Source organism: Pelodiscus sinensis, chromosome 6, assembly GCF_052426305.1.
Source record: "Pelodiscus sinensis isolate ZL-2025 chromosome 6, ASM5242630v1, whole genome shotgun sequence".
Lineage (NCBI taxonomy): Eukaryota > Metazoa > Chordata > Testudines > Trionychidae > Pelodiscus > Pelodiscus sinensis.
This window is the reverse complement of record NC_143057.1, coordinates 57730796-57757490: the sequence shown is the minus strand read 5'-3', so window position 1 is coordinate 57757490 and position 26695 is coordinate 57730796. Positions and strand designations below refer to the sequence as shown.

General features: G+C 42.1%; 1 protein-coding gene across 3 annotated transcripts in view; it reads left to right on the top strand.

The window, feature by feature from the left end:
• The window catches only part of HSD17B4 (hydroxysteroid 17-beta dehydrogenase 4), a 167663-nt gene that overhangs the window by 12426 nt on the left and 128542 nt on the right, over window positions 1–26695 (top strand). For all 3 annotated transcript variants that reach the window (XM_075931960.2, XM_075931959.2, XM_006134501.4), the window contains exons 5-11: window positions 1493–1514; window positions 1623–1669; window positions 3569–3653; window positions 5381–5568; window positions 10133–10224; window positions 14034–14058; window positions 15716–15844. In XM_075931960.2, the coding sequence (XP_075788075.2) occupies window positions 1493–1514; window positions 1623–1669; window positions 3569–3653; window positions 5381–5568; window positions 10133–10224; window positions 14034–14058; window positions 15716–15844 (588 nt within the window). The remainder of the gene's footprint in view (window positions 1–1492; window positions 1515–1622; window positions 1670–3568; window positions 3654–5380; window positions 5569–10132; window positions 10225–14033; window positions 14059–15715; window positions 15845–26695) is intronic.

The window sequence follows — 26695 nt, the reverse complement described above, 5'->3', positions numbered from 1 at the left end:
ATTAACAGTATAAACATTGTCAAATTATTTTACTGTGGCTGAGTGCGTGGTAGGTATGTAAGTGAGTAGTTGACTAACCAATACATCTAGGCTTATAGGTTGGTTGAGTCAGCTACTCGGGTACTTGCATTGCCTCCCCGCCCCACCCCTTGCTGCCTCTGTATCAGAGGCAGCAGTACAGGTGGAGGGCACGGGAGGCTGCCATGAATCAGCCTCAGCCCATGGCAGGCCGAGGCTCGCTGTGCACAGAGGCTGATCTGCATCCCGTGAAGCAGCCTCTGGCCGCAAACAGAGGCTGATCCGGCAGCAGCCCCTATTTGTGATGGGGTCCCATCTACCTCCGGGACCTTGCGCAGATGGGCTGCTGGACCTGATGTGAACCGGGACTGAGCAAACCCAGCTCATTCCTGGCTCGCGCCGGGTCCAGTAGCTACCTTGCTGTGGCTCTGCAGTTTAAATGGAGTAGGAGCCGTGCTGCCTGCCCGCCCGCCCAGCTCTTAATACATTTAAATTGCAGAACTGCAGCGAGGTGTACCTCCCAGACCCAGCATGAGCCGGGACTGAGTGCTTTCTCCCATATGGACTAATTGTGTACTCCAGTAGAAGTTCTATCAACTATATGATTACCTAATTACTTGTTTCCTAACACCCCTAGTACTGGAAAAGGTATTTGAGCTGAACAATGGATAGGAACAAAAGCAAATAAAACTTTGCAGAGCAATAAGTTTTGCATTAATTATTTTTCTGTTCTTCACTTATCTCTTGTCCCCTCCTGTACCCTTCTCTCCTTTTTATTTCCAGTCATTTCATTACTCTGTCCTTATTTCTACTATTTTTGTCATAGTTTTATTATTTTCCCTCTTCTCCCTCTGTTTTCTCCCTCTTGTCCATTTCCCCCTTATACAGAAGGGGGAAAGTGTGGAGTTCATTTCTCTCTCCTACCCTGATGTTTGCACTTTCTTGTGCTCAGGATATCATGTGCAGAATGGAAATCTGGGCAGTGAGTGAATAAAAACTGAGTGGGTGGTTCTGAAGTGCCATTTCTTGCCTTATTGTTGGTTGTGGAGCCTGAACTACATCACAGGTTTTCTGATGGTTTCTGCATGGTGCTACCCACTTTGAATTCTTGGGCACTCCAGTGACTGTTACCATAAATCATTTATTGTGGTGGTTGTGAAGCAGAGGATCAGTTTACTGCGCCATCCAATCAGTGGTTAGTGTTGTCACCTCAACACCTGCATCTACCTGTGGGAATTCACTGCAGCTTGTAGCAGACTGAAACTACCTATCCCAAAACACTTTGAAACATAAGAAAAGCCATGCTGTTCCCTATTTGGAACAGCCTTAGTCAGTAGGAGTGAGTGACTGTTTATTTTAACAATTATAACACACACACGTGCATGCACTTAAACATACTTTTTTTGAAAGCTGGAGCAGAATTGAATTAGGTGCAGATTCATACTTAAATGTTTTGTTTTTGTGTTCTTTGCAGATATTGTTATAAACAATGCAGGGTAAGTAAATCTGAAGATAGCTTTTCCCCATTGTTTTACTATATTCTAATCCTTTTGTTTGAAACCATGTTCATCTTCCTTTTATGTTTTCTTAACAACGTGTTTTAGGATTCTGAGGGACCGTTCATTTGTTAGGATAAGTGATGAAGACTGGGGTAAGTTGGTTAACTTTGAAATTGAATTAACTTGTGAACAGTTTTAGACTACTTGAATGTGACCTTGGCATAGACAAGGGATGGGGGCTCTTTCTGCATCTAATCTTAAAGATTCACACTTGGTCTGAAAATCTTAGCCCCAAGCTCTTTCTGCTTAATTGGTGTGACAGATCCAGACCAGCTGGCTGCTGCACTCTAGTAGAGGGAAGGTATGCTGGGCTCTGGGTGAACAGGGCTGAGTCTAGTCCAGCATAATCAGGCAGGCACCTGGAGCCAATTAATAGCTTGCCTGAAGCTGCAGGCTAATGAGCACCTGGATCCCATTAAGGCCTGCTGGAGCTTGTTTATAAAGTCTCCCTGCAGGGAGGGCAGAAGCCAAAATGAGAGTGCACTGGATGAGAGGAGTGGATTGTGAGCAAGACAGCGTGGAAGAGCAGCACAGACTTGCTCAGGTACCAGAGAAAAGGTACTGTGAGGGATTGTTTGGGGAAGTAGCCAAGGGAAGAAGCTGCCAGACTGGTAGTAGAGGAAATCCTGTCTGCTGATGCTGTGTTACGGTACTTGGGCCTGAACCCGGAGCAGTGAGTAGGCCCGGATTCCCCCCAACCCTCCCAGACCACTACAGAATCTACCCCTGAAAGGGGACAGTAGGACTACAGAGGGGCTTTCACTCCAAACTGTGGCATAGCTTATGATGAGTGTGGCTCAGTGGTTTGTAACCTTTGCCTCTAGGGAAGAAGAGACTGTGTGGAGGGGCACAGCTAAGGATGTTAAATGGTGTTTATCTGACTAATCGTGTAGTTGATAAGGACTGCTCTGCAGGGAGCCACCTGTGCTGTGGCTCTGCATTTTAAATGTAGTAAGAGCTTCCCGGACCCATGTGAGCTGGCACTTGCTTGGTTCTGGCTCATGCTGAGTCCAAGAGCTCCTGCCCATGGCCACACCTGTCCGCCGTGAACAGAGGCTGTTCCAGCACTAGCCCCTCATCGTGGTGGCCAGGGCTGGCTGCAGCGAACAGGGACTACTTCGCAGCAGCAGCCCCTGTCTGTGGAAGGACCCAGCTCCCTGCTGGGACCTCCCGCACACAGGTGCTGCTGCCAGAGCAGCCTCTGCCCACAGCAAATCTTGCAGCAGCCTCCCATATTCCCCCCTGCTGCCTCTTAACAGAACATTGCCACATTGACTACTAGCTTTCACATTGGATCAGTGTTGTAATATACACTGAACTCCTGCAAATGTTCCTCCTCCTCCTCCTCAAAACAAAAACCAAAAAAACCTCCACTTCTCATAAAAATTAGACCTCCTGGTTAAGAAGCTCTCATGGAAAAACTCACATGGGAAACATGCACTGATTTTTACCATGTGAGTGAAAAATGCATTTGTAACTACGAGAGTGATTGGCTGAAATTCTCAGCAGTCGAGAGAGATGAGCAGCACCCAAAACCAATAACAAGAAAAGGGTGGTATGAAGTTGTGTTGCCAAATGGCAATCAAAGCTAGAGAGCAAGCAGTTACTCATCCTTGAAGTGATGGGGAATGAACAGCTAATTAAGTCCCCAAAAGAATGCCAGTAAGTGAGAGGAATTGCAGTAAAAGCCCATGGCTATGCTTAGGCACAAGGAGTTTGTGGGAACATGAATCCTATGTGCCAGAGTTACAGGACAAGGAGAGCAGGGTGAAGATCAGCCTAGTCAATTCAAATCCCCATTCCACAGCATTTCAAAATGATTCTAAAATACAGTGTAGATGTCCAGACTCTGTTTAAATTAGATGAGTGTGAATGAAGTGTGGTGAAGGTCAATAAGCTTCTGTTTATCTTGGAGGAAGTAGAAACTGCTTATCTTATGTTGTCACCGAAGGGAAAGGAATCACATGTCTGTTCAACTAATTTGATTGTAGATATAATTCATAGAGTTCATTTGAAGGGATCATTCCTGGTCACCAGAGCTGCATGGAATCATATGAAAAATCAGAAGTTTGGAAGGTAAAAGTGTAGAAGATTAATTTTTCATCAATAAACAGTAGATTAACACAAGCTTTCTAAGGCTGCAATGGGTTATTTGATAATTCTCTCTTACCTTTCCTTTAATCAATGGGAAGGAAATCACTTTTTACACGGATGTGTGCAGTTGACATCTTTGTACTCTCTTTTCCTACACGCACTCTGTGGATAACATCCTAATAACTTTTTTTGGAAGTTATTTTCATCTTTCAGTAAACATCACTTTGTTTATTGCCAAATGTTGCTAGTGTTTATTTACTAAATAAATCTTCAAATAATGTGCAGAAATGTGTTACTTGCACAATGTCTTCTGTACACCTTTTAGCTTTTTTTCTTGCCTTGACTCTTGACAAAATAACCAAAGCATCTTTATTTGGACTGAAGATAGTGATGCCGTGATTAGTAATGATGTTGAGACAGAATTTTATCTCTGTTATAGTTCTGTTAACTTGGAGTGACACTCATTAAGCCAGTGCAACTACTATAGATGCATGCTCCATGTAATTCAGATCAGAATCAGGACTTTGGTGCGACTTGTTTTTAGCTGCTCTAAAAGGAGGCCTGTGTATGACATGTATTAGGTGCTGATTCAGTAAAGTACAGGCAGTCCCCGGGTTACGTACAAGATAGGGACTATAGGTTTGTTCTTAAGTTGAATTTGTATGTAAGTCGGAACTGGCTCCAGATTCAGCTGCTGCTGAAACTGATCAGCGGCTGACTACAGGAAGCCCTAGGCAGAGTTGCTCTGTCCCCGGCTTCCTGGAATCAGCCGCTGATCAGTTTCAACAGCGGCTGAATCGGGACTCCTGGGACAGAACAGCTGGGGCACTGCCGGGTAGGTCCCTGCAGGACCAACCTGGCAGCACCCCAGCTGCTCTACCCCAGGCGTCCCGCAACAAAAGCCTGGTCTGCTGGCGGGGGGGGGGGACGCACAGCAGGGAGACAGGAGCAAAGCCGCAGAGGCGGGCGACCCCGCTGCCTGTGCGGCTTTGCTCCGGGGTCCCGCCTCCTGTGCGGCTTTGCTCGGGTCTCCCTGCTGTGCTGGGGAGTCCCCCCCAGCACACCAGGGAGACCTGGAGCAGCTTTTCTCGCCCCAGAGGACGCGGTGGCAGGACCACTGCGCTCTGGGCGGTCCCGCCGCCTGCGAGCTCCGGGGCGAGAAAAGCCCTGTTCGTAAGTGCGGATCCGACGTAAGTCGGATCTGCATAAGTCGGGGACTGCCTGTACTTAAACTTGTGTCTAATTTAAACGTGAGTAGTGCCATTGATTAAGTAGAGGGTAGGAGGGGAAAAAAAAATTCAACTTAGCAAAACTTTATCAAGATAATTCTAAACTGTAAGAGTATCTCCATAGGAAATACATGATTAAATACAAACGTATTCAATTAGTTCCCTCTCCACTTCCAACAAAATGGTTGTGCTATTATGCTGTTTGCAACCTGCTATTTTTGTTCTAATATGGGACTGAATCCTGAGAGGTACTAAGAATGCGTAACTCCTCTTCAGTATTTGTCGTTTTTGGCATCACCTCAACACATCAGAACAAGAGTTCTTAACTACCAAAATATTCATTTTGATATGTTGAGATGTTACAAAACTACCATTCTTGTTGTTGTAGAACATGTAATTATCAGAAGTCATAAATGGTTGCCCCATTTAACCTGGTATCCTTTAGAAACTATTAATTTTCTATTTTTCCTTCTCTTTAAGAATAATTATGACTTCTTCAGCTGCTGGAATATATGGCAACTTTGGGCAGGCGAACTACAGTGCTGCTAAACTTGGCCTTTTGGGTCTTTCAAATACACTTGCAATTGAAGGCAGAAAATACAACATTCACAGTAACACAATTGCACCGACTGCTGGATCGAGGCTGACTCAGACAGTCATGCCACAAGGTAAGTAACTTAAGCTCTGTGAGAACTGGCTGAGTCCTTGTGAATTGGAGCACAACCAGTTTTCTCACCTATTGAAACCTTCCAGTCTTTTACGCTTCAGAAACTCTTAACTTGCCATTGTCTTGTCCATTTATGATAAATGATCTTTCCAGTTTCAAGCACCTGTTTCAGTAGAATTATTTTTTTGTGCTGTGGCTTTATTCAGCATGCAGTGACATCAATGGAAAAATTCCCATTTTCTTCATTTGGTTTTAGATCAGGGCTGTATTTGTGGTGTTGAATTTACTGTTTGTTTGCAATGTGGTGTGCATTTCAACAAATATAGAATAAACAAAGCTGGTCTGAGTAGGAACCATGAAACTGTCCCTAGAAGATGTATTATTTCATAGTAATATAAAGTACTGTGAACCCAATTTTTAAAGATTTCAGAATCTTTTGGATGCTCAAGTACTAATATTTTGTTTCAAAGTGCATTGTTTTCTTCAATCCTTTGGAAATGTTTCCCTCCTCACCCCACAATATTTAGCTTTTCCCTTCATAGCATTCAGAAGGATTCATCACCCCTTTCTCTTTAGGAACAAACAATGTTCCGCCCCTACAGTTTGAGGATGGAACTGTATGAAACCAATGGAAAGCATTTAAAATTTGTCATGCACAGACTAAATCAGGGGTTCCCAACCTTTTTTGGTCCCCATACTCCCTTGGCTTTTAGTAAACCTTCCCGTACCCCTATTCAGTATGAAAGGAAATAAATTCTAGACTCTAGAATCCACACATTTTTTCACTAACACTATTACTTTTGGAATATTGCAATTAGGATAATCTAGTTTTTTACCAAATATTTACCAAATGTTCCCCTTTGACAAGCTTCTCGTATCCCCTGGGGGTGTGCATACTCCAGGTTGGCAACCCCTCAACTAAATCCTTTCAAAAGATCTGTGGTATCTCATGTGATAGACTTTATCTCTTGAAAGTTGAATCACCTTCATTGTGTCTAGTCATCTTTTTGTTGAAATTACCACCTGCTGTGCCCTCTTACACTGATCTTAGAGTTTAAGACAAGAAGGGACCATTGGATGATTTAGTATAACTTCCTGTATATTATTACACTTCACCCACTTTACCTGTATTAAAGCCTTATAACTTGTGTTTGGCTAAAGCATATCTTACAGGAATGCTTCTAGTTTTGATTTGAAGATCTTGAGAGAGTTCATTGCTTCCCGTGGTAGGCTTCTTCCAATGGTTAATCACCTTCACTGTTTAAAAAAGTATGCCTTATTTCAAATTTGAATTTTTGTGGGTTCAGCTTCTAGCTTAGTGGTGCTAAATCTTTTTTCATTCGTGACCCCCCAGAGCTGGGAAAATTTTTGTTGAGAGCAAAATTTGTTTTTATATACCTAACAAATTAGCTCTTTAGGTCTTTCATTTCAGACAATTTGTGCAGCTCTCCAGTAATTTCTGTGGCTCTTCTTTGCACTCTCTTTGGGTTTTCAAAATCATTTAAAAAATGTGGACACCAGAACTGTGTACACAAGTCTACAGTCCTTCACCAGTGTTTTGTAGAAATTAAAAAACACTGCTCACTAATCTGAACTTCATGTTGAGCTGTTTGTCCACTATGAACCCTAAATACTTTTCAGAGTCACTTCTTTCCAGTACAGAGTTTCCATTTAGTAAGTATGGCCTGTATTCATTTACTCTGTTAGCCCGTTCTTAATCTGTGTAATACATGCTTTTATTGATATTGCATAGTGCTGATTTTTTTTAAAATCAGAATGCAGTGTGATAATCAAAATGCTTTACCAAAGTCTAATATATTCCATCTGCATACTTATCTTTATCAGTCAGACTTTAACAAAGCATGAAATCAGGTTATATTGACAAGATATATTTTCTGTAAAACCATGTTGACGGGGATGATTTATATTCCTATTCTTTATTGATTGAATCCTAAATAAGATTTTCCATTATTTGTGTGAGATTGTCAGGCTAACTGTTTTATACTTGCATCTCTTAGGAATATTGGAACAACAATAGCCCTTTTCTAGTGCTCTGGAATATCCTGGGTATTCTAAGACTTATTGAAAATGAGTATCATTGGGCAGGAAGATCATTAGCCAAGTCTTTTAAGACTCCATTGTGCAAATTATTCAGGCTTCCTAGTTTCATATGGGTTTATCACTAATAGGATGTTTAACATCCTCCTTGATTACCAGAAAGTTCATCATCTTCACGTGAATACAAATACATCATCCTTCTTCTGTCCAAATACAGAATAGAAATATGTATTGAACAGTTCTACCTTTTTTGCATCATTTACTATTTTATCATCTTCATCTAGTAATTGGCCTTTAGTAATAGAAATGTATCCATGTTAGTCTAGTCTAGCTGAAACAAAAAACAGGACTATGTAGCACTTTACAGACTAACAAGATAGTTTATTAGGTGATGAGCTTTCATGGTCCAGACCCACTTCCTCAGATAAAATTGTGGAAGAAAATTGACATGACCATATATACCATATTAGAGGCAGCAGCACGGGGCAACAGGTAGCCAGTCCACGAGGGGGAGCTGGTTTTTAAACCGACTCCCCTCGTGGATCAGCTCCTGCCTGGCACCCCACGCTACTGCCTCTGATACTGAGGCAGCAGCACAGAGTGGCAGGGGGCTCCCCGGGTGTAGGGGCCAGAGTGCACTGGTTGTAAGTCCTACCCCCGGGGACTATAGAATAGTCGACTAACTGATAAGAATTCATTAGGTTAATCGACTATTAAACTAACTGATATTTAACATCCCAACTCTCAATCAATTTTAGTCATAATTTTCCTTTGGGAATTTGCCCTTTTGAAATAGTAGGGTGTTTATATTGTGAGTGTATGTATAATGTATTTATTTATTACTGGTAACAACTTATTGTTTGCCCATAAGGAATGTAATTGGATCCGGTTCACTGATCCTTTGGCAACCACCAACCTTCAGTCCTGTATGATTAATTCATATTGTTTCTCAGAGTGAGGTAAAAAATCATTACCTCACCTGGGGTGCAATACTTTTGTGTTAGAAAAATACCTATAATTTTTAGAAACTGTTACAATTTAATATCTTCCAGATTGAAGTCTCCCACAACTGTCTTTCTTTTCATACATTACAGACAAGTGCTTAAGGAATAATTCATCTTGTTCTCTGATTTAGCTCAATGGTCTGTGACAGACCTCTACTCATACCACCTCTTGGGTAATGTTCATTTGTATCTAACAACAAATAAGAAGTGAAGCAGTGGTGCTTATAGTTAATATCTCAGACTCTTCTTGATGTACTAAAGATAAATTCTATTCATTTCATGGTGGACTGCCTGAAATATTGACAGTCTCCAAAGTATTGCAAGGCTTGTTTTCATTCAATTCATTTGCCCATTCATTTTATGTGGAAAGTTAATAAAGTAGTGCATTTGTAATAGGATGGCATTATGGTTCTGAGGCAGAACAATGCGTGTTTTGTAAAATGTTGAATAAGCATGTATGAAACGTGTTGTGGATTTTTGTCTTCCATTTATAATGTAGTGGATGACAAGGGTTTGATTGTCAACTGCTCAATTTTTCAGTTGTCGTATTATAGGAATTCTTTAAATAGTGTTAATTTATTGACTTAGTGAACACGAACAAATTTTATGGTGGTGATCTGCAAGGTAGGCCATCCCCATATATATGAGTTGAGAACATCACAAGGTTTTATTGGGGGTGGAGGGAGGGGGAGAGGAAGAGAGTATGTAAAGTGTCAGTGGCTTGTAACACAACCTGAGTAAATACCAGATAAAAATAAAAGGGAAATAAACAGCCTGCCACAGCCACTTGAATTTAGCCTGCTACTGTCTTCTATTTTTATAAGTAATTTGATAATGCTGATTTGCCCTGAAGCTTCTTTTCTGTCCTATTGGTCAGATATTGATGGAGTTCAGTCTGCCTTTGCCTTATTGAAACTATTCTAAAAAGGGCATTATTTAAAAAAAAAAAAAGGGTTTTTTTTGGTGTCAGCTGAGGGTATTTGGGAACACCTGTAATGTTATAATAGCACTAAAACATAACATTTTACAAAAACAAAAATGGAAATGCTATACAGCGCTCATTCAAATAACAGCGTATTTGATCATTCCTTCCTGTAAGTGGGTAGAAATGAACGATACTAGAGAAGGGTTTGGGGTAATAAAGCAGGGGTTCTCAAACTTCATTGCACCACAACCTCCTTTTTGACAACAAAATTACTGCATGGCTCTAGGTGTGGGAAGCAGAGTCTGAGCCCCGCTTCCATGGGTGTAGGGAGAGGGTGAGTCCAAGCCACCCATCATTCTGAATGTGCGGAGTGGGCTGGAGGCCACGCCTCACAAGCCTGGGTCATGGTGGAGGTTGGGCTCTAGCTCTAGGTTCCGGCGGATCTAATGGTGGCCACATTAAAACGGGTCAAGACCTACTTTCAATTTCCAACACACAGTTTGAGAATCACTGGAATAGAGTGTTTGAATGTTCATGTATTCATGATGTAAGGGGTATTTTTTTTCAATCTTTTCCAGATTTGGTGGATGCTTTCAAACCAGAGTACGTGGCTCCCTTAGTTCTTTGGCTTTGCCATGAGAAGTGTCAGGAAAATGGCAGTCTGTTTGAGGTGATGCTTTTTAAAAAATGTTTTTACATGCTATAAGTGTGTGTGGTTTTTTGTAACTCAGTGCAGTTCTAACCACTTGTCTGAAGCTGCAGTGTTCTTTGAAATGGTGGCATTCTGTTGTAACAATGAAATGGTATTCTATGTACTCAATAGAAATAGCAGCATTAAAATTGATTGTTTAATGTGTCAGATATGCTGAGTGGTTAAATATTATTGTTAGTAGTAAAATATTCTTTTGTGGTATTAATTTTTGTTGCAGCTGTATTGTGAGGGGAATCTTTACATTGCTTCATCCCATGTGGACAAAATCTTTGTATGTTTCTAGTGTGGGTAGCTTGCAGAATAGATCTGTTTCTAGCCGTAGAATCATAGAGCTGGAAGAATCCTCAGGAGGTCATCAAGTCCAGCCTCCTGCCCAAGGCAGGACCAATCCCAACTAAATCAACCCAGCCAGGGCTTTGTCAAGCCAAGATTTAAAAACCTCTAGGGATGGAGATTCTACCACCTGCCTAGGTAACCCATTCCAGTGCTTCACCACCCTCCTAGTGAAATAGTTTTTCCTAATATCCAACCTAGACCTCTCCCACTGTAACTTGAAACCATTGTTCCTTGTTCTGCCATCCATCACTACTGTGTACAGCCTTTCTCCATCCTCTTTGGAACCTCCCTTCCGGAAGTTGAAGGCTGCTATCAAATCCCCCCCCCCCAACTCTTCTCTTCTGCAGACTAAACAAATCCAAATCCCTCTGTCTCTCCTCATAGGTCATGCACTCCAGCCCCGTAATCATTTTGGTTGCCCTCTGCTGGACCCCCTCCAATGCGTCCATATCCTTTCTATAGTGGGGGGCCAGAACTGGACACAATACTCCAGATGTGGCCTCACCAGAGCCGAATAAAGGGGAATACTCACTTCTCTGAATCTGCTGGCAACACTCCTCCTAATGCAACCTAATGTGTTATTAGCCTTCTTGGCTACAAGGACACACTGTTGACTCATATCCAGTGTATCCACTGTAATCCCCAGGTCCTTTTCTGCAGAACTGCTACTTAGCCATTCGGTCCCCAGTCTGTAACAATGCTTCGGATACTTCCGTTCCAAGTTCAGGACTCTACACTTGTCCTTGTTGAACCTCATCAGATTTCTTTTGGCCCAATCTCTAATCTGTCCATGTCACTCTGGACCTTATCCCTGCCCTCCAGCATATCTACCTCTCCCCCCAGCTTAGTGTCATCTGTGAACTTGCTGAGGGTGCAATCCATCTCCTTGTCCAAGTCATTAATAAAGATGTTGAACAAAACTGGTCCAAGAACAGATTCTTTGGGCACTCCGCTAGAAACCAACCGCCAACATGACATCGAGCCGTTGATCACTATCCGTTGGGCCCAACAGTCTGGTCAGCTTTCTATCCATCTTACAGTCCATTTATCCAATCCATGTACCCTTAACTTGCTGGCAAGAATATTGTGGGAGACCGTATCAAAAGCTTTGCTAAAGTCAAGGTATATCACATCCACTGACTTTCCCATATCCACAGAGCCAGTTACCTCATCATAGAAGCTAACCAGATTGGTCAGGCATAACTTGCCCTTGGTAAATCCATGTTGACTATTCCTGGTCACTTTCCCCTTTTCCAAGTGCTTCAAAATGGATTAATTGAGGATCCCCTCCATGATTTTTCCGGGGACTGAGGTAAGGCTGACTGGTCTGTAGTTCCCTGGATTGTCCTTCCCTTTTTTAAAGATGGGCACTACATTTCCCTGTTTCCAATCATCCAGGATCTCTCCCCGATCTCCACGAGTTTTCAACGATAATGGCCAAAGGATCTGCAATGACATTTACCAACTCCCTCAGTCCCTCGGATGCGATAAAGCCGGGCCAATGGATTTGTGTATGTTTAGCTTTTCTAAATAGTTCCTAGCCTATTCTTTCCCCAGCTAGGGCTGTCCGCCTGCTTCCCATACTGCATTGTGTAGATCCCCGATGCTTTCCCCTCCTTCCTCCCTCCACATTATGGTGCGCCATGCCATATTCCTACACTTCACTTAAAATTGGTGAAAGTTTAAAGAATATTTGATTTCTTCTTGAAAATAAGTGCTGTCACTAAAAACTATTCACAAATCTTACGTTTAACCAGTTAACTGATTAAGTGGGATCCTCCCACCTTCCTCCTTGTGCTTGGGGCTGCTAGCTGTTGCTGCCAGTTCCCGTGCATGTGGGGCAGCCAGCTCCCATTCTTCCCTAGGATGGAGTAGCCTTCTGCCCGTGGTGTGTTGCTTCTGGGTACCAAGGTGATGCTTACCGTATAACCAGTTAACTGATTACTCATTCACATTCCCAAACTATACACAGAATCCATTTTTATATTCTCTCATTGTGCAGATAAAACTAACTGGCTTTATTTTAGGAATTGAGCATCAGCTCTAGAATCAGAAGGTAGTTCTAACTTTATTTCAAGTTGATATTATCCATTTAAAAAACAAGAACAGTTATTTTCCAAAACAGCTTTGTCTCTTGTGTATTTTTGTGATGGACTTCAGTCTGCAATTATTCTCTTAACTACTTCACCAGCCTAAAGTTCATGTGATTTTTATTTTGTTTGCATAGGATATGTGCCTGTAAATGTGGGTTTACATCTTTCCCAAAAACGAAAATCTTAGAAAACTAGTTTTATTGCGATGTTTGATGCAGTTGCTGCAGAACTTTTCTCTTAAAGACGAAAAAAATGTTTACACAATGTGTATGTGAAACAGATGCACACAGACCAACTTCCAGAAGGGATAAAAGATTTACGATTCTGGTGTGCTTTCAAGCATGCTCTTCAAACCTCTCTTTTATTAAAGTAAAAATTTGGTAATATCAGTAGCTTTTTTTTCTTTAAATGATGGATTGTATTTTCAGAACTAAGTGATTGTCAGTGAAATTTGTGCTTTTAAGATTCATTCTCTTAAGTCACTCAGACATATGTTAGAATCTCTGTCTGACAGTACATAGGCTGAGTACATTTTCAGAATTGAGATCTTGAAAATATTTTTCATAAATGGGCTTCTACCGCCTTTTGCTGATGTATGATGTGTGTTGACTTTAATCATTGGTCAGGATCTGTTTCACATGTAGGCTTCAAGCTAGTCTAAGATCAGAATCTCTCCAACAAAATGTGTGTGAGGTATTAGTTTTAAGTATATGGTGGTCTATATAGTTTTAAGTGTTCAAATATTCTGTGGCACATAAATGAATTCAAATAGCTGATCCTCTTTCTTCATATAGTCTATGTTCTTCAAGTGTCATCTTTTAAATATCTTTGCCCAGATAGTCCTTTTCCTTTCTCTTTCTCTCTTTTCTCACATATGTCTCTACTGTGCAACAGTGGAATCAAAGCTGTTCCTGTGTTGTATTTTTTCCTATAGAATGTGTTGGCCATGTTGATTAAGACAAAATGATCTCACAGAGAAGCATTCTATGTGAGAAGCTGTTCCATAGAGTCCCAACAGTGATTCTACAGTGAAATGAATTCTAGTCCTATGTGCTTAGCGCCTTAGGCCATTGATGGGATTCATCTATAGGGCTATGTACTTCCCAAACAATTATTGAAATGTTGTTCATGTTGCTAGCACTTCAGTAAAAAGTTCTTGGGAAAAGTACCACTAATTATAATTAGCTATGATCTATATCGTGATCTATATGCCAAATCACTACTCTGTCACTTACGTATATGCTCTGTGGAGAAGAGTTTTGCTTGCTTCCAACACTAGAATTCAGACGGATTCCTTTGATTGAATCAGATAATTATTTTTTTTTCTCCACTTGGCAGGTGGGAGCTGGATGGATTGGTAAATGTAAGTAGTTTGTATTGTAATAGGTTGATTTAGTTTTTTAATAAAAATAAAATCTAATATAATTACACGTTATCTCTCCTACAATAACTGTTGATAGGTTTTTCTAGAGGGAGCATTTTGTTTCTAGTGGGTTGCATATGTTGAGTAGATGAGGCAGATTTTAGCAGAGGAAAATGAGTGGCATAATCCAGGTGTATCAGATCCTCACTTGGCATAAATAGGTATCATTATTGATGACTTACACTATCTGAGGAGGCTTAGAAATGTTTGCTACAAGAGCTAAAGAGTATATAGGAGTACAAATATGTTGGAGATGCATGCTATTAATCTGTTTTATGTGTATTCACCTTTGAGTGAATTCACCTAAATTTGAGTATAATAAAGATAACATATTGGGCTCTATTCAACATTCAGTGGTTGCTGAGGAAGAGGGCAACTTGTTTCAATGTATAAAAAGTTTAAACCTTTTTCTCTCGTCATCTTAAAACTTATATTAAAAAAAAAGCATGATTTATTTTTAAAAATGTACAAAGATGCTTCAGCTTGGCTGAATATTAGCCACATTAGAGCTGGTTGAAAAGTGACATTCTCTTGAAAACTTTCTCAAAAAGGTTGTCCTTTTTGGTAGCTGAACTATTTTGAAAATTTTTCAACATCTTTGACCAGTATTCTAATGGAACTGGACCCAAGTTATTTTCTCTTCATTAGCAACCTGTTATAATCATTGAACAAAATGGGGGACTGTGTGGAACCTTGAAGTGCCCTCCACAAAAGAGTTCTTGAGAGAGGTGAATATTCACCTGGAAGAACTCTTTCAGTCCTGTTGAAGAGAAAAGAATGGTCTTGAAATAGTTGGTCCATCCTGTGAGGATCTGTAAAATTTTCAGTAACAAAACATGATAGCAGTGGGTGCTGACAGATCTCAGAACCTCAACATGGAAACTTGATATTTGCCATTACTAATTAATGAGGTCAACTTCTTTGACTTTTCCAAGATGAGAAGGATTCATGGTAGTCAAGCCAGTTTGTAGCATGTCAAAGATGGCTTCATTTTAACCTTTTCCATATCTTTCTCTGAAAAGGAAAACTGGAAATGTGGTGATTATTGATAAGATTGTCTGTACCAGAAAGCATCTACTTGAGTTAGGGTCCTAAAGATCTCCTCCTTTCTGACACTGATTTCTGCCATTGACATTCTCCATCAACAAAGTTTTCTGCTCATGATTCACCTACAGCCTCCCAAGTCCTTCCACAGCCTCAGAGCAGCCGTGGTCAAAATCTCATGATAACAGAACTTGAATAGTGTCCATACATTTATATATTGGTTGTGTGTCCCTTGCCTAGTAAAAAGAAATGGTCAAAACTGAAATCACATTTACAGACATTTCTGTCATGCTTTATTGGAATTTAAAATGTCAAGGTGTGATTCTTTGTGTTAACTAATGGCAAAGATGTTTATAAATTCAGCTACCTAGCACTTATGAGTTACACCAGAGAGGTTCTGACCTAGTTCTTTTCTCTCCTTTGAAAAGGTTGGAATGAGTTTTAATTATCTCTTGGGAAGCACACTAAAAAATTGAAGGGTTCTGCAGTTTGTCTTGTTGACCATCACCTTGAACTTTGTGATTTATGTCTTCCATTTTCACTGTTTAATTAGTGCGCTGGGAGCGATCCCTGGGTTCCATTGTCCGGGAGAAGAATCATCCGATGACACCAGAGGCTGTGCAAGATAAATGGGAGAAGGTCTGTGACTTTGATAATGCCAGCAAGCCCCGGTCTATCCAAGGTAAAGGAGGTTTTGTTATAATAGAACAGTCTGGAGAAATTAAAGCCTTAAGAGATTTTTCTGTTTTTGAGAGAGTGTTTCATAGAAACCTTGTGTTTTTATTATGTTTTTTAGAAAAAAAATAGCCTGCTGAATCCGTTTAACTTTCCCTTCAATTGTCACATAAATCATGAAACTCTTTTAGTAGAGTCAGGTCTTTTTAACATTATTGCTGTGTTTTCGATTGCAAAATATGAGGCAGAAAGTTTGTGTCCTTATCAAGGGTTTCCTAGCTAAGGTGCTCAATTTTGCTATGAGTTCTGTGTTTTACAGTCAGATTGAAGGTCACCGTGTATTTGGTTGAGCATGTAAGAATGTGTTCCCTTCACTACTGGAACCTGGGTTACTGATAGAAACTTTAGGAAGGAAAAGCTTTTGGGTTAGGGATCCTCTGGGGCTACAGTTTCCCCAGCTTCCTTATTGTCACAATTCTGAAACTCCACCTGTATTTCCTCTTCATCGTTCACCAAGGGCACTCACTTCAGGTTACAAACTCCTCTCTTGGGCAGAGGTCTGTGTCTGTGTCTCTCCCTCTTCATGGGTTTTTCTAGGCTGCACAGTTCCCTGCCTGTACTCTAATATTTCCAGAAAGCCAGACTGCCTCAGCAGAGGCTATTAAGTCATTGCCAGCAATTACCAAGCAGCCTTTTATAGTCAAGCACATTTATTTTTAAGATGAAGACATTGAAGAGAGAACCTATTAAACAATAAATGTTCCTATACACATGCTGACCGTAACCAGAGGTTACCGAACTGTCTTGTTTAAATTCTTCCAAAATCCCAAGGATAGGGTCCCCATTGTCCATAAGCACGGTCAGGCTGGCAACTCCAAAAGTTCTTTCTGTCTGTCTTAAATAAACTCTTGACAATCCAGTTTTTGAAATAGTATAATTGAGCTTCTCCTGGTGGTGGTTTTTGTCCAGAAGTGTTTCAGACTGAGTGAATATGCATAATCACTTCCTCCCCCCTTCCCCCCCCCCCCCCCCCCCCCCCCACACATAGTTCTTAGTTACTGGAGAAGCAGTTGTCCTCTTCCACCATGACATTACATACAGTCTCTAGCAGGGATGTAAACGGGCAATTGGATAACTGTCGCTAAATTAACTGGTTAACGGGTAAACTAATTAACTGTCATGCAGGATCTTCTACTTTTCCATAAGCTGTTCTCATCAGCAGCTATTCTCCAAGCTCCTTACCAGCAGCTCACAGTTCATGCCTTCCTTCCAAACTCAGCTTTTTCTCAAACAACACCTGCTAGTTCCTCTTTACTGTTTCTCTTTTCTCTGCATCTCAGACAGGTCTCACCTGCCCCCTTTTTAAATATAGGCCCCTCTTTCTCTTCAAAATCTGCTCACCCAAACAGTCATTCCCTTCCCTACCTGCCTGTGACTGTGGGTGCCATGACATCAGTCCAACCTATATAGCCCCTTTCTCTGATCAGTGCTCTAATTCCAACTCTGGTTGTTTTATATGTTTAGAATGGGAAGTCGTGGAGTGCTGCAGAATTGGACCCTAGTGGAGGGAGTCTCACTGAATTTGATTTAAACAATGTTTTTGTTAGTGCTATGTGGCACTCAGATGATACTGTCTCAGACTCTTTTGATTGCATAATCTAAATCAGTGGTTCTCAGTGCAATCCACGGACCACTAGTGGTCCCCGGTTATCTTGCAGGTGGGCAGTGGGAAGCTCACACTCCTGTCCCGCAGGCCCCCCGAGTGAGGTTGGAGCATCAGTGCCAGCTTCCTGCTGTGTGGTGGAATCCCGGGCATCACAGGCCAGATCTGGCTCATGGGAAGAGCAAGTGGCCCCGTGTGCTGCAGTTTTCCCCTACCCTTGGCTGGGGGAACTACAGCGCATGGAAGCACTGCTTGGAGGCTTTCCCCCTTACTTCTGTTGGCTGTGATTCTGGCCAGTGGTAGTACTGGGATGCACTGCCTGGGAACAGCAGTGGGCACAAAGCCAGGTAAGTGCCCGTCCAACCCTTTCATGCCCAGAACCTCCACACACACACTTCCCCTGCAGATACCCTGTGCGCCAACCTCGCTCATGCATTCTCCCTCCCGGCCAGACATCCCACTACCAGCTTGCCCTTGCATTCGCCTTCCTCCTGTACCCTCCCTCCTGTTTAGACACCCCAGCCTGCTCACACACCCTTCCTTCCAGCTAGCCCCTCCCACCCCACCCTCAGCCCACATTTGTATCCAGTGGGACCAATAACCACTGTGGACCCCAGGGCAAGGTGGTGGTGGGAGCTGGGGGCTGGCTTCATATCCACAGAGGAGGTAAGGCAGAGGATGGGCAGTCCTTAGCGCCATCTGGACCATGGCACTGCCCCAACCCTCAAAGCCATGTGGAGTGACACTCCAGCGCCCCTGCGGCTGTTGAAAGGAACTCTGGGCCCCTTTGAATAGTTGGGCCTCAGCACAATTGTCCTGTTGGTGGACCTGCCTGCACCTTAATTCTCCCCTCAAGCCTCTGCACCATTTTCTCATCATGGTTGGTTTGCTGGTGCAGGGATGTCAACATGTAGTCGACTGTATGATTAACTAATAAGCCTAGGCTTAGTTGTTAATGTTCTCAGCTACATGCATTTCTCCCCCTCCCTTGCTGCCTCTGTATCAGAGGCAGCAGCACAGGACAGCAGGCAGCCGGTCTGCGCAGGGAGCTGTTTTTTAAACATTTTCAGTGTCCTAACGGCATTTCCTTGTTAAATAAGGGGAAAAGAATATTTGCACTAAAAATGAAAAGCTACAGTACCGTATATATCTGCAAGTTCAAGTGTTCCCAAAAGATTTCATTAAAAACTATTACAAGTATTAATTTAAGTAATTGGATGCTGTGAAAAAGCAATTATGTACTCAAACATTATATGCAATTACAAAAAATACCAATTAGCTAATTCATTTATCTTTAATTTGCAAGACTATCTCAAATCAGAAATGTGAAGCTTGGCTCATCACAAAAATAATTTGGTACTTTTGAATGAGTGGTTTGGATTGAATTACTTCTAGATTACAAGGAGTTGAAGTTTCTGCATGAAACAAAAAACAGGCCTATTTAGCACTATAAAGACTAACAAGGTGGTTTATTAGGTGATGAGCTTTCGTGGGCCAGACCCACTTCCTCAGATCCACAATTTGATCCAGCACACCCTGTGCACGTGCCTATGACCATGAAATTGACCAAAATGGACTGTGAATTTGTTAGGGCCCTATGCATGCATGGACCGAGTGGAGGGAGGTGGAACGTTTCCTCCCCTGCACAGTTCTGTGTCTAGGGACTGCCCGGTCTTTCCTCATTCCAATCTATGTAGATTTCAGATACCATGTTTACATCTTATTTATACACTCAACAGTATTTCCCTTTTTTTTTAAAAAAAAAAAAGCATGAAGTTTGAGACCAGATCATATGCACTTAGCCCTCACCTAACCTCAGCGAAGTTGAGTGTTGTTACAATAACATCTCCAACACTCTATGAAGGAAGAAAGAAAGGATGATGACTAACGTAGTGAATACAAGCAGAGAGAGGGTAAGTTTAGAAGATAGGATACACAAAGAACAAGTTAAAAATTACTTAGGAAAGTTAGATGTCAGCAAGTCACCAGGTCCTGATGAAATGCATCCCAGGATACTCAAGGAGCTGATAGCTGAAGGCTCAGATACCTCTTCTATGATCTTTGAAAAATCATGGAAGACAGGGGAGATTCCAGAAGATTGGAAAAGGGCAAATATTGTGCCCATCTATAAAAAGGGGAATAAGAACAACCCAGGAAACTACAGACGGGTCAGTTTAACGTCTGTCCCAGGGAAGATAATGGAGCAGGTAATTAAGGAAATCATATGCAAACACTTGGAAGGTAATAAAGTGATAGGGAATAGCCAGCATCTGTTTGTGAAGAACAAGTCATGCCAAACTAATCTGATAGCTTTCTTTGATAGGATAACGAGCCTTGTGGATAAGGGAGAGGCGGTGGATGTCATATACCTAGACTTTAGTAAGGCATTTGATACGATCTCACATGATATTCTTATTGATAAACTAGGCAAATATAACTTAGATAGGGCCACGATAAGGTGGGTGCATAATTGGCTGGATAACCGTAGTCAGAGAGTTGTTGTTAACGGTGCTAAATCCTGCTGGAAAGGGATAACAAGTGGAGTTCCTCAAGGGTCTGTTTTGGGACCCGTACTGTTCAATATCTTCATCAATGGTGTAGATATTGGGATAGAGAGTACGCTTATTAAGTTTGCAGATGATACCAAACTGGGTGGGGTTGCAACTTCTTTGGAGGATAGGGACATAATTCAAAATGACCGTAGCAAGTTAGAGAAATGGTCAGAGGTAAACAGGATGAGGTTTACTAAAGAGAAATGCAAAGTGCTCCACTTAGGAAGGAACAATCAGTTCCATACATACAAGATGGGAAGCGACTGTCTAGGAAGGAGCATGGCCGAAAGGGATTTAGGGGTCATAGTGGACCACAAGTTGAATATGAGTCAACAGTGTGATGCTGTTGCAAAAAAAGCAAATATGATTCTAGGTTGTATCAACAGCTGTGTTGTAAGCGAAACTCGTGAAGTCATTCTGCCGCTCTACTCTGCACTAGTTAGGCCTCAGCTGGAGTACTGTGTCCAGTTCTGGGCGTCACTAATTTCCTCAGCATCTTTTGGCTGGATGCACTGAAAATGTAAACTTGCATAACAATAGTGACTTATATCTGGTCAATCGGTAAAATATCATTGTAAATCTACTGCTGTAGGTGGATGGGCAGTTTCCCATGCCAGGCGGCAGAAGGTCAGTGGAGATTAAAGTGAATTAATCCATTGACACAGCAGTTGTAATTTTCTTCAGTTGTGGGGTTTTGACACTAAAAGTTTAGTGAGCAAAGTGTTTGTAACATTGAAATTCGTCCTTTTCAATTCCTGTTCTTTTAAAAACAAAGCAGAAGCACCCTCCATTTTCACATCTGATAGCAGCAATCATAATTAAATGGCTTACTTAAAGTCTTTTAGACATCTGAATAGCATCTTTTAAAAGCCATCTTGATTTTAAACAGTCACAAAAAACATCCTCGAAAATAAAAATTAACTTTATACTTGCTACTGTGAAATAATTACCTTCCGAAGTTCAGTGCCAGATGAAGTCATATGTCACATTTGAGATGTCTTTGCTGTGAATTGAAAGGGCAATTATTCAAATTGCACTCAGCAGCCTCCAATAAAAGTGCCCCCCCCCCCCTCAAGCCAGCCCCATCAAGCCCTCTTTCTCCTGCTCACTTCATAAGACTCAATAAATTTATGTGCCTGGCATTGTGCTATGAAGATCAACAAATCTGTTCTGAAAATATGCAAGAGAGAATGTAATTCAAAACAAGAGAGAATGTAGTTACAATACAGGGGTGCTCCTCATGGAGAATGCTTTACCAATTGCATTTTCCAAATGGATTTAGGTCAGTGTTTCTTAAACTGTATTCTGCGGGACAGTTGGAGGTGTGCTGCGGAGATCAACAGAGTTCAAAATGGCCACTCTTAAAGGGGCAGGACCGTTTTTCCTTTTTTTGGCTCAGTAATCCCCCTCTTTCCCTCCCCCCCCCCCCCGCTTTTTTTTCTCTCAACAAAAAATCCTTGGTGTTCCTCATTTTTAAAAAAAATTGTTTTGGTGTTCCTCGGTCTTGATCTAGGTCATGGGTGGTCAACCCGAGGCTCGTGAGCCGCATGCGGCTCTTTGATTTAAAAAAAAAATGAGGCTCCTACTGGTACCGCTCAGGCCGGCTGCTCTGTGTTGCATTCCAACGAGCTCGCAGCTGGCTTCTCAGCACACGCGCACCAGCACCTGTAGGTAGATGTGCGTGGCTGTAGGGGTGGTGCCTGTTCTGGCTCTGGCACTGGGCACTATGTTAGAGCAATGCTGGTGGGCAGGGAGTGCAACTGTTTTGTGGGACTGGGAAAGTGCTGGGAATCAGGTGCTGTGCTCAGCAGGGCTGCAGGAGAGGGGAGGTGCTGGGCATGGGGCTCAGCAGGTCTGCAGGAGGAGGGAGGTGCCAGGAACTGGGTGTTGTGTGTCAGGTGGGCTACTCAAGGGGAGGGAGAGAGAGGAGGAGGGGCAGGGAAGCAGCTGAGCTGAGGGGGGTTAGGGGGAGGGAACAGACAGGCAGCTCAGCAGGGCTGCAAGGCGGAGTTGTGCAGGAAACTGATGCTGGGCTCCTCTGAGTTGTGGGGGGATAGCCTTTTGGGGAGGTGCAGGGAAGGGTGGGGTCTCAGCTGGGTTGCAGGGGAGGAAGGTGCAAAGAAGCCTGGTGGGGAGGGGGAAGCAGCAGGAGGTCTGAAATGACCTCCCCATCCAAAAAAATCCCTCATCTGGGACCAGTCCGATCCAGAGGGTGCCAGGCCAAGGCTGGCTCTGGGGAAAGGGAGAGGAATTAGGTTAGCACCGAGGTCACCAGCTTGTCAATCACGATAAACTGGTTGATTGCAGGGACATGACCAGTTGATTGTGAAGTGTTCCAGTTCCTCCTCATTCCCTCCCTCCACTGCTGTTTTGGCTCTTTGTCTCTTACAGGTTGGCCACCTCGATCTAGGTCAACAGCTGCTATTGACCATAGATGTAGCAGTAATTCATAGGGAGAAATGTCTCTCTCAAATAGGCTTGTCCCAGACCATTTAGCATCATAGAAGTGTTGGAGTGGAAGGTAGTCATTTAGTCCAGACCCGTGCATTCAGGCAGTAATAATTAGACCATTCCTGACAGTATTTATCTATCCTGATCTTTAAAATCTACAGGGATGGAGATTCTACAGCCTTCCTAGGAAATTTGTTTCAGTGTTTAACTACCCTGAATGTTGGGAAGTTTTTCCTGTTGTTCAACCTAAACTGCTGAAGCTGCAATTTAAACCCATTGTTTCTTGTCCTGTCCTCTGAAGTTAAGGGAAACAGTCTTTCTCCCTCCTCCTGTAATAACCTTTTAGATACTTGAAAACTATCATGGCTCCCCTCACTCTTCTGGTCTCCAGACTAAATCATTTTTTCCAATTTTTCCTCATATGCCACTTTTTCTGGACCTTGAACCATGTTTGTTACCTTTTCTCCTCCAGTTTGTCCATAGCTTTCCTGAAATGTGGTTCCTAGGATTCATAGACTTTAAGGTCAGAAGGGACCATTATGATCATCTAGTCTGACCCTCTGCACAGTGCAGGCCACAAAATCTCACCCATCCCTCCTAGAATAATCCTCTCACCTATATCTCAGATATTGAAGCCTTCAAATACTTTGAAGACCCCAAGATGCAGAGATCCTCCAGCTGTGATCTGTACCCCATGTTACAGAGGAAGGTGAAAAACCTCCAGGGCCTCTGCCAATCTATCCTGGAGGAAAATTCCTTCGCGACCCCAAATATGGCGATCAGCTAAACCCTGAGCATCTGGGCAAGACTCATCAGCCAGACACCCAGAAAGTTCTCTATAGTAACTCCTATCATCCCTCCATTGACCTATTTCCCACTGATAATGAATGGTCAATTAGTTACCAAGATCATGTTATCTCATCAAACCATCCCCTTCATAAACCCATCTAGTTTAATCTTGAAACCAGATAGATCTTTTGCCCCCACTACTTCCCTTGGAAGGCCGTTCCAGAACTTCACTCCTCTAATGGTTAGAAACCTTCGTCTAATCTCAAGTCTAAACTTCCTACTAACCTTATATCCATTTGTTCTTGTGTCCACATTGGTATTAAACTTAAATAATTCCTCTCCCTCCCTAGTATTTATCCCTCTAATATATTTAAAAGTGCAATCATGTCCCCCCTCAGCCTTCTTTTGGTTAAAATAAACAAGCCAAGCTCCTTGAGTGTCCTTTCATAAGACAGGTTTTCCATTCCTCGGATCATCCTAGTGGCCCTTCTTTGTACCTGTTCCTGTTTGAATTCATCCTTCTTAAACATGGGAGACCAGAACTGCACACAGTATTCCAAATGGGGTCTCACCAATGCCTTGTATAATGTCACTAACACCTCCTTATCCCTACTGGAAATACCTCGCCTAATACATCCCAAGATCGTATTAGCCTTTTTCACGGCCATGTCACAATGGCGGCTCATAGTCATTCTATAATCAACCAGGACTCCGAGGTCCTTCTCCTCCTCCGGTACTTCCAAGTGATGTGTCCCCAGCTTATAACTAAAATTCTTGTTATTAATCCCTAAATGCATAACCTTACACTTCTCACTATTAAATTTCATCCTATTGCTATCACTCCAATTTACAAGATCATCCAGATCTTTCTGTATGATATCCCGATCCGTCTCTGAATTGGCAATAGCTCCCAACTTTGTGTCATCCTCCAATTTTATCAGGACACTTCCACTTTTGGTGCCAAGGTCAGCAATAAAAAGATTAAATAAAATTGGCCCCAAAACTGATCCCTGAGGAACTCGGCTAGTAACCTTCCTCCAACCTGACAGTTCACCTTTCAGTATGACCCGCTGTAGTCTCCCCTTCAATCAGTTGCTTATCCACCTCTCAACTTTCATATTAATCCCTATCTTTTCCAATTTAACCCATAATTCCCCATGTGGTACTGTATGAAATGCCTTACTAAAGTCGAGGTAGATTAGATCCACTGCATTTCCTTTATCTAAAAAAACTGTTACTTTCTCAAATAAGGAGATCAGGTTGGTTTGGCACGATCTACCTTTTGTAAAACCATGTTGTAATTTGTTGCAATTGCCATTAGCCTCAATGTCTCTAACTACTTTCTCTTTCAAAATTTTTTCCAGGATCTTACATACTACAAATGTCAAACTAACAGGCCTATAGTTACCCGGGTCGCTTTTTTTCCCTTTCTTAAAAATCGGAACTATATTAGCAATTCTCCAGTCAAATGGTACAACCCCTGAGTTTAGAGATTTATTAAAAATTTTTGCTAATGGACTTGCAAGTTCATGTGCCAGTTGCTTTAATATTCTTGGATGAAGATTATCTGGGCCCCCCGATTTACTCCCATTAAGCTGTTCAAGTTTGGCTTTTACCTCGGATATGGTAATATCTACCTCCTTATCTTTAGTCCCATTTGTTAAGTTACCATTATCCCTAAGCTCTTCATTAGCCTCATTAAAGACTGAAGCAAAATATTTGTTCAAATATTGGGCCATTCCTAGATTATCCTTAACCTCCACTCCATCCTTAGTAATTAGCGGTCCTACTTCTTCTTTTTTTGTTTTTTTTCCTATTTATATGGCTATAAAACCTTTTACTGTTGGTTTTAATTCCCTTTGCAAGGTCCAACTCTACCTGACTTTTAGCCTTTCTCACTTTGTCCCTACATGCTCTAACCTCAATAAGGTAGCTTTCTTTACTGATTCCTCCCATTTTCCACTCCTTATATGCTTTCTGCTTTTTCTTAATCACCTCTCTGAGATGCTTGCTCATCCAGCTTGGTCTAACACACCTGCCTATAAATTTTTTCCCTTTTCTAGGGATACAGGCTTCTGACAACTTCTGCAACTTTAACTTAAAATAATTCCAGGCCTCCTCCACTTTAAGATCCATAACTTCTTTAGTAAATTAAGGAAATTAGTTAGGGAAGTTGATTGGACTAAAGTTAGCCCTTTTGAAATCAAAAACCCTAGTCTCAGATTTATTTTTGTTTATCCTTCCATTTAATTTGAACTGAATCAGCTCATGATCACTCGAGCCAAGGTTGTCTTCTACAACCATTTTATCTATGAGGTCCTCGCTACTCACCAAAACCAAATCTAAAATAGCATCCCCCCTTGTTGGTTCAGCAACTACTTGATGAAGGAATTCATCAGCTATCACATCTAGGAAAATCTGAGCCCTATTATTATTACTAGCACTTGTTCTCCAGTCTAGATCTGGAAAGTTGAAATCTCCCATGATTACGCAGTTCCCATGAGTATTTACTTCATTAAAAACATTAAAGAGGTCTCTAACCATATCCAAATTGGATCCTGGTGGTCTATAACACACCCCAAGCACTATCCCAGGGGAGGATCTGATAGTTTTCTTTCCCAATGTGATTTTTGCCCAAATGGACTCTCTCTTCTCCATTCCATCACTTTTTATTTCTTTACAATCTACTTTATCTTTGATATACAATGCGACTGGACTGGACACAATACTATAGTGAAGACCTTATCAGCACAAAGTGGAAGAATTACTTCTCATGTCTTTGTTACAGCACTCCTGCTGTTGCATTGCAGAATGATGCTTACCTCTTTTGTGATAGTTACACTGCAGAATTAGGGCTTTATGGTGGGGTGGCATGTGCTTCTGCCAATGCACCATTAAATAATGGGGCTTACACTGCTGCAGAACGTGGAAGTTTCCAGATGCCTTAATGTATAGTTCCATATAAAATGCATATCAAGAATCTAATTTTAAGAAGACATAAACATGAATCATGGTTGCAAGGTTTTCATCTGAAAAACAGCTCTGGCATTCTAGCGAGAGGTAGGTGGGAGGGGCATTGTGGGCTTGTTTAGCAGCTGCTGAGGAATAAGCCATCCTCAGATTGCAAATGCTAGCACAGGTTGCACCTCCCAAAACCAGCAATCTCTGGTCTGTCTACATCCTTGGTCCCGCATGAACCACAGATGTTCCTGGATCACAGAGCCTGATAGTCTAATGACAGGAGGGCAGCTCAAAAGTGGGGCCAAGCTGAAACAACAGGGCAGGAACTGGGGCTGGCAGTAGCTCTAAGCAGCCTGCAGCAGTAGGGCTGGAGCCGTCAACAGCCCCCTGCAGATTACAGCATTGAGATCAAATCCGGGGCAACACCCGCAGCACAAGATGG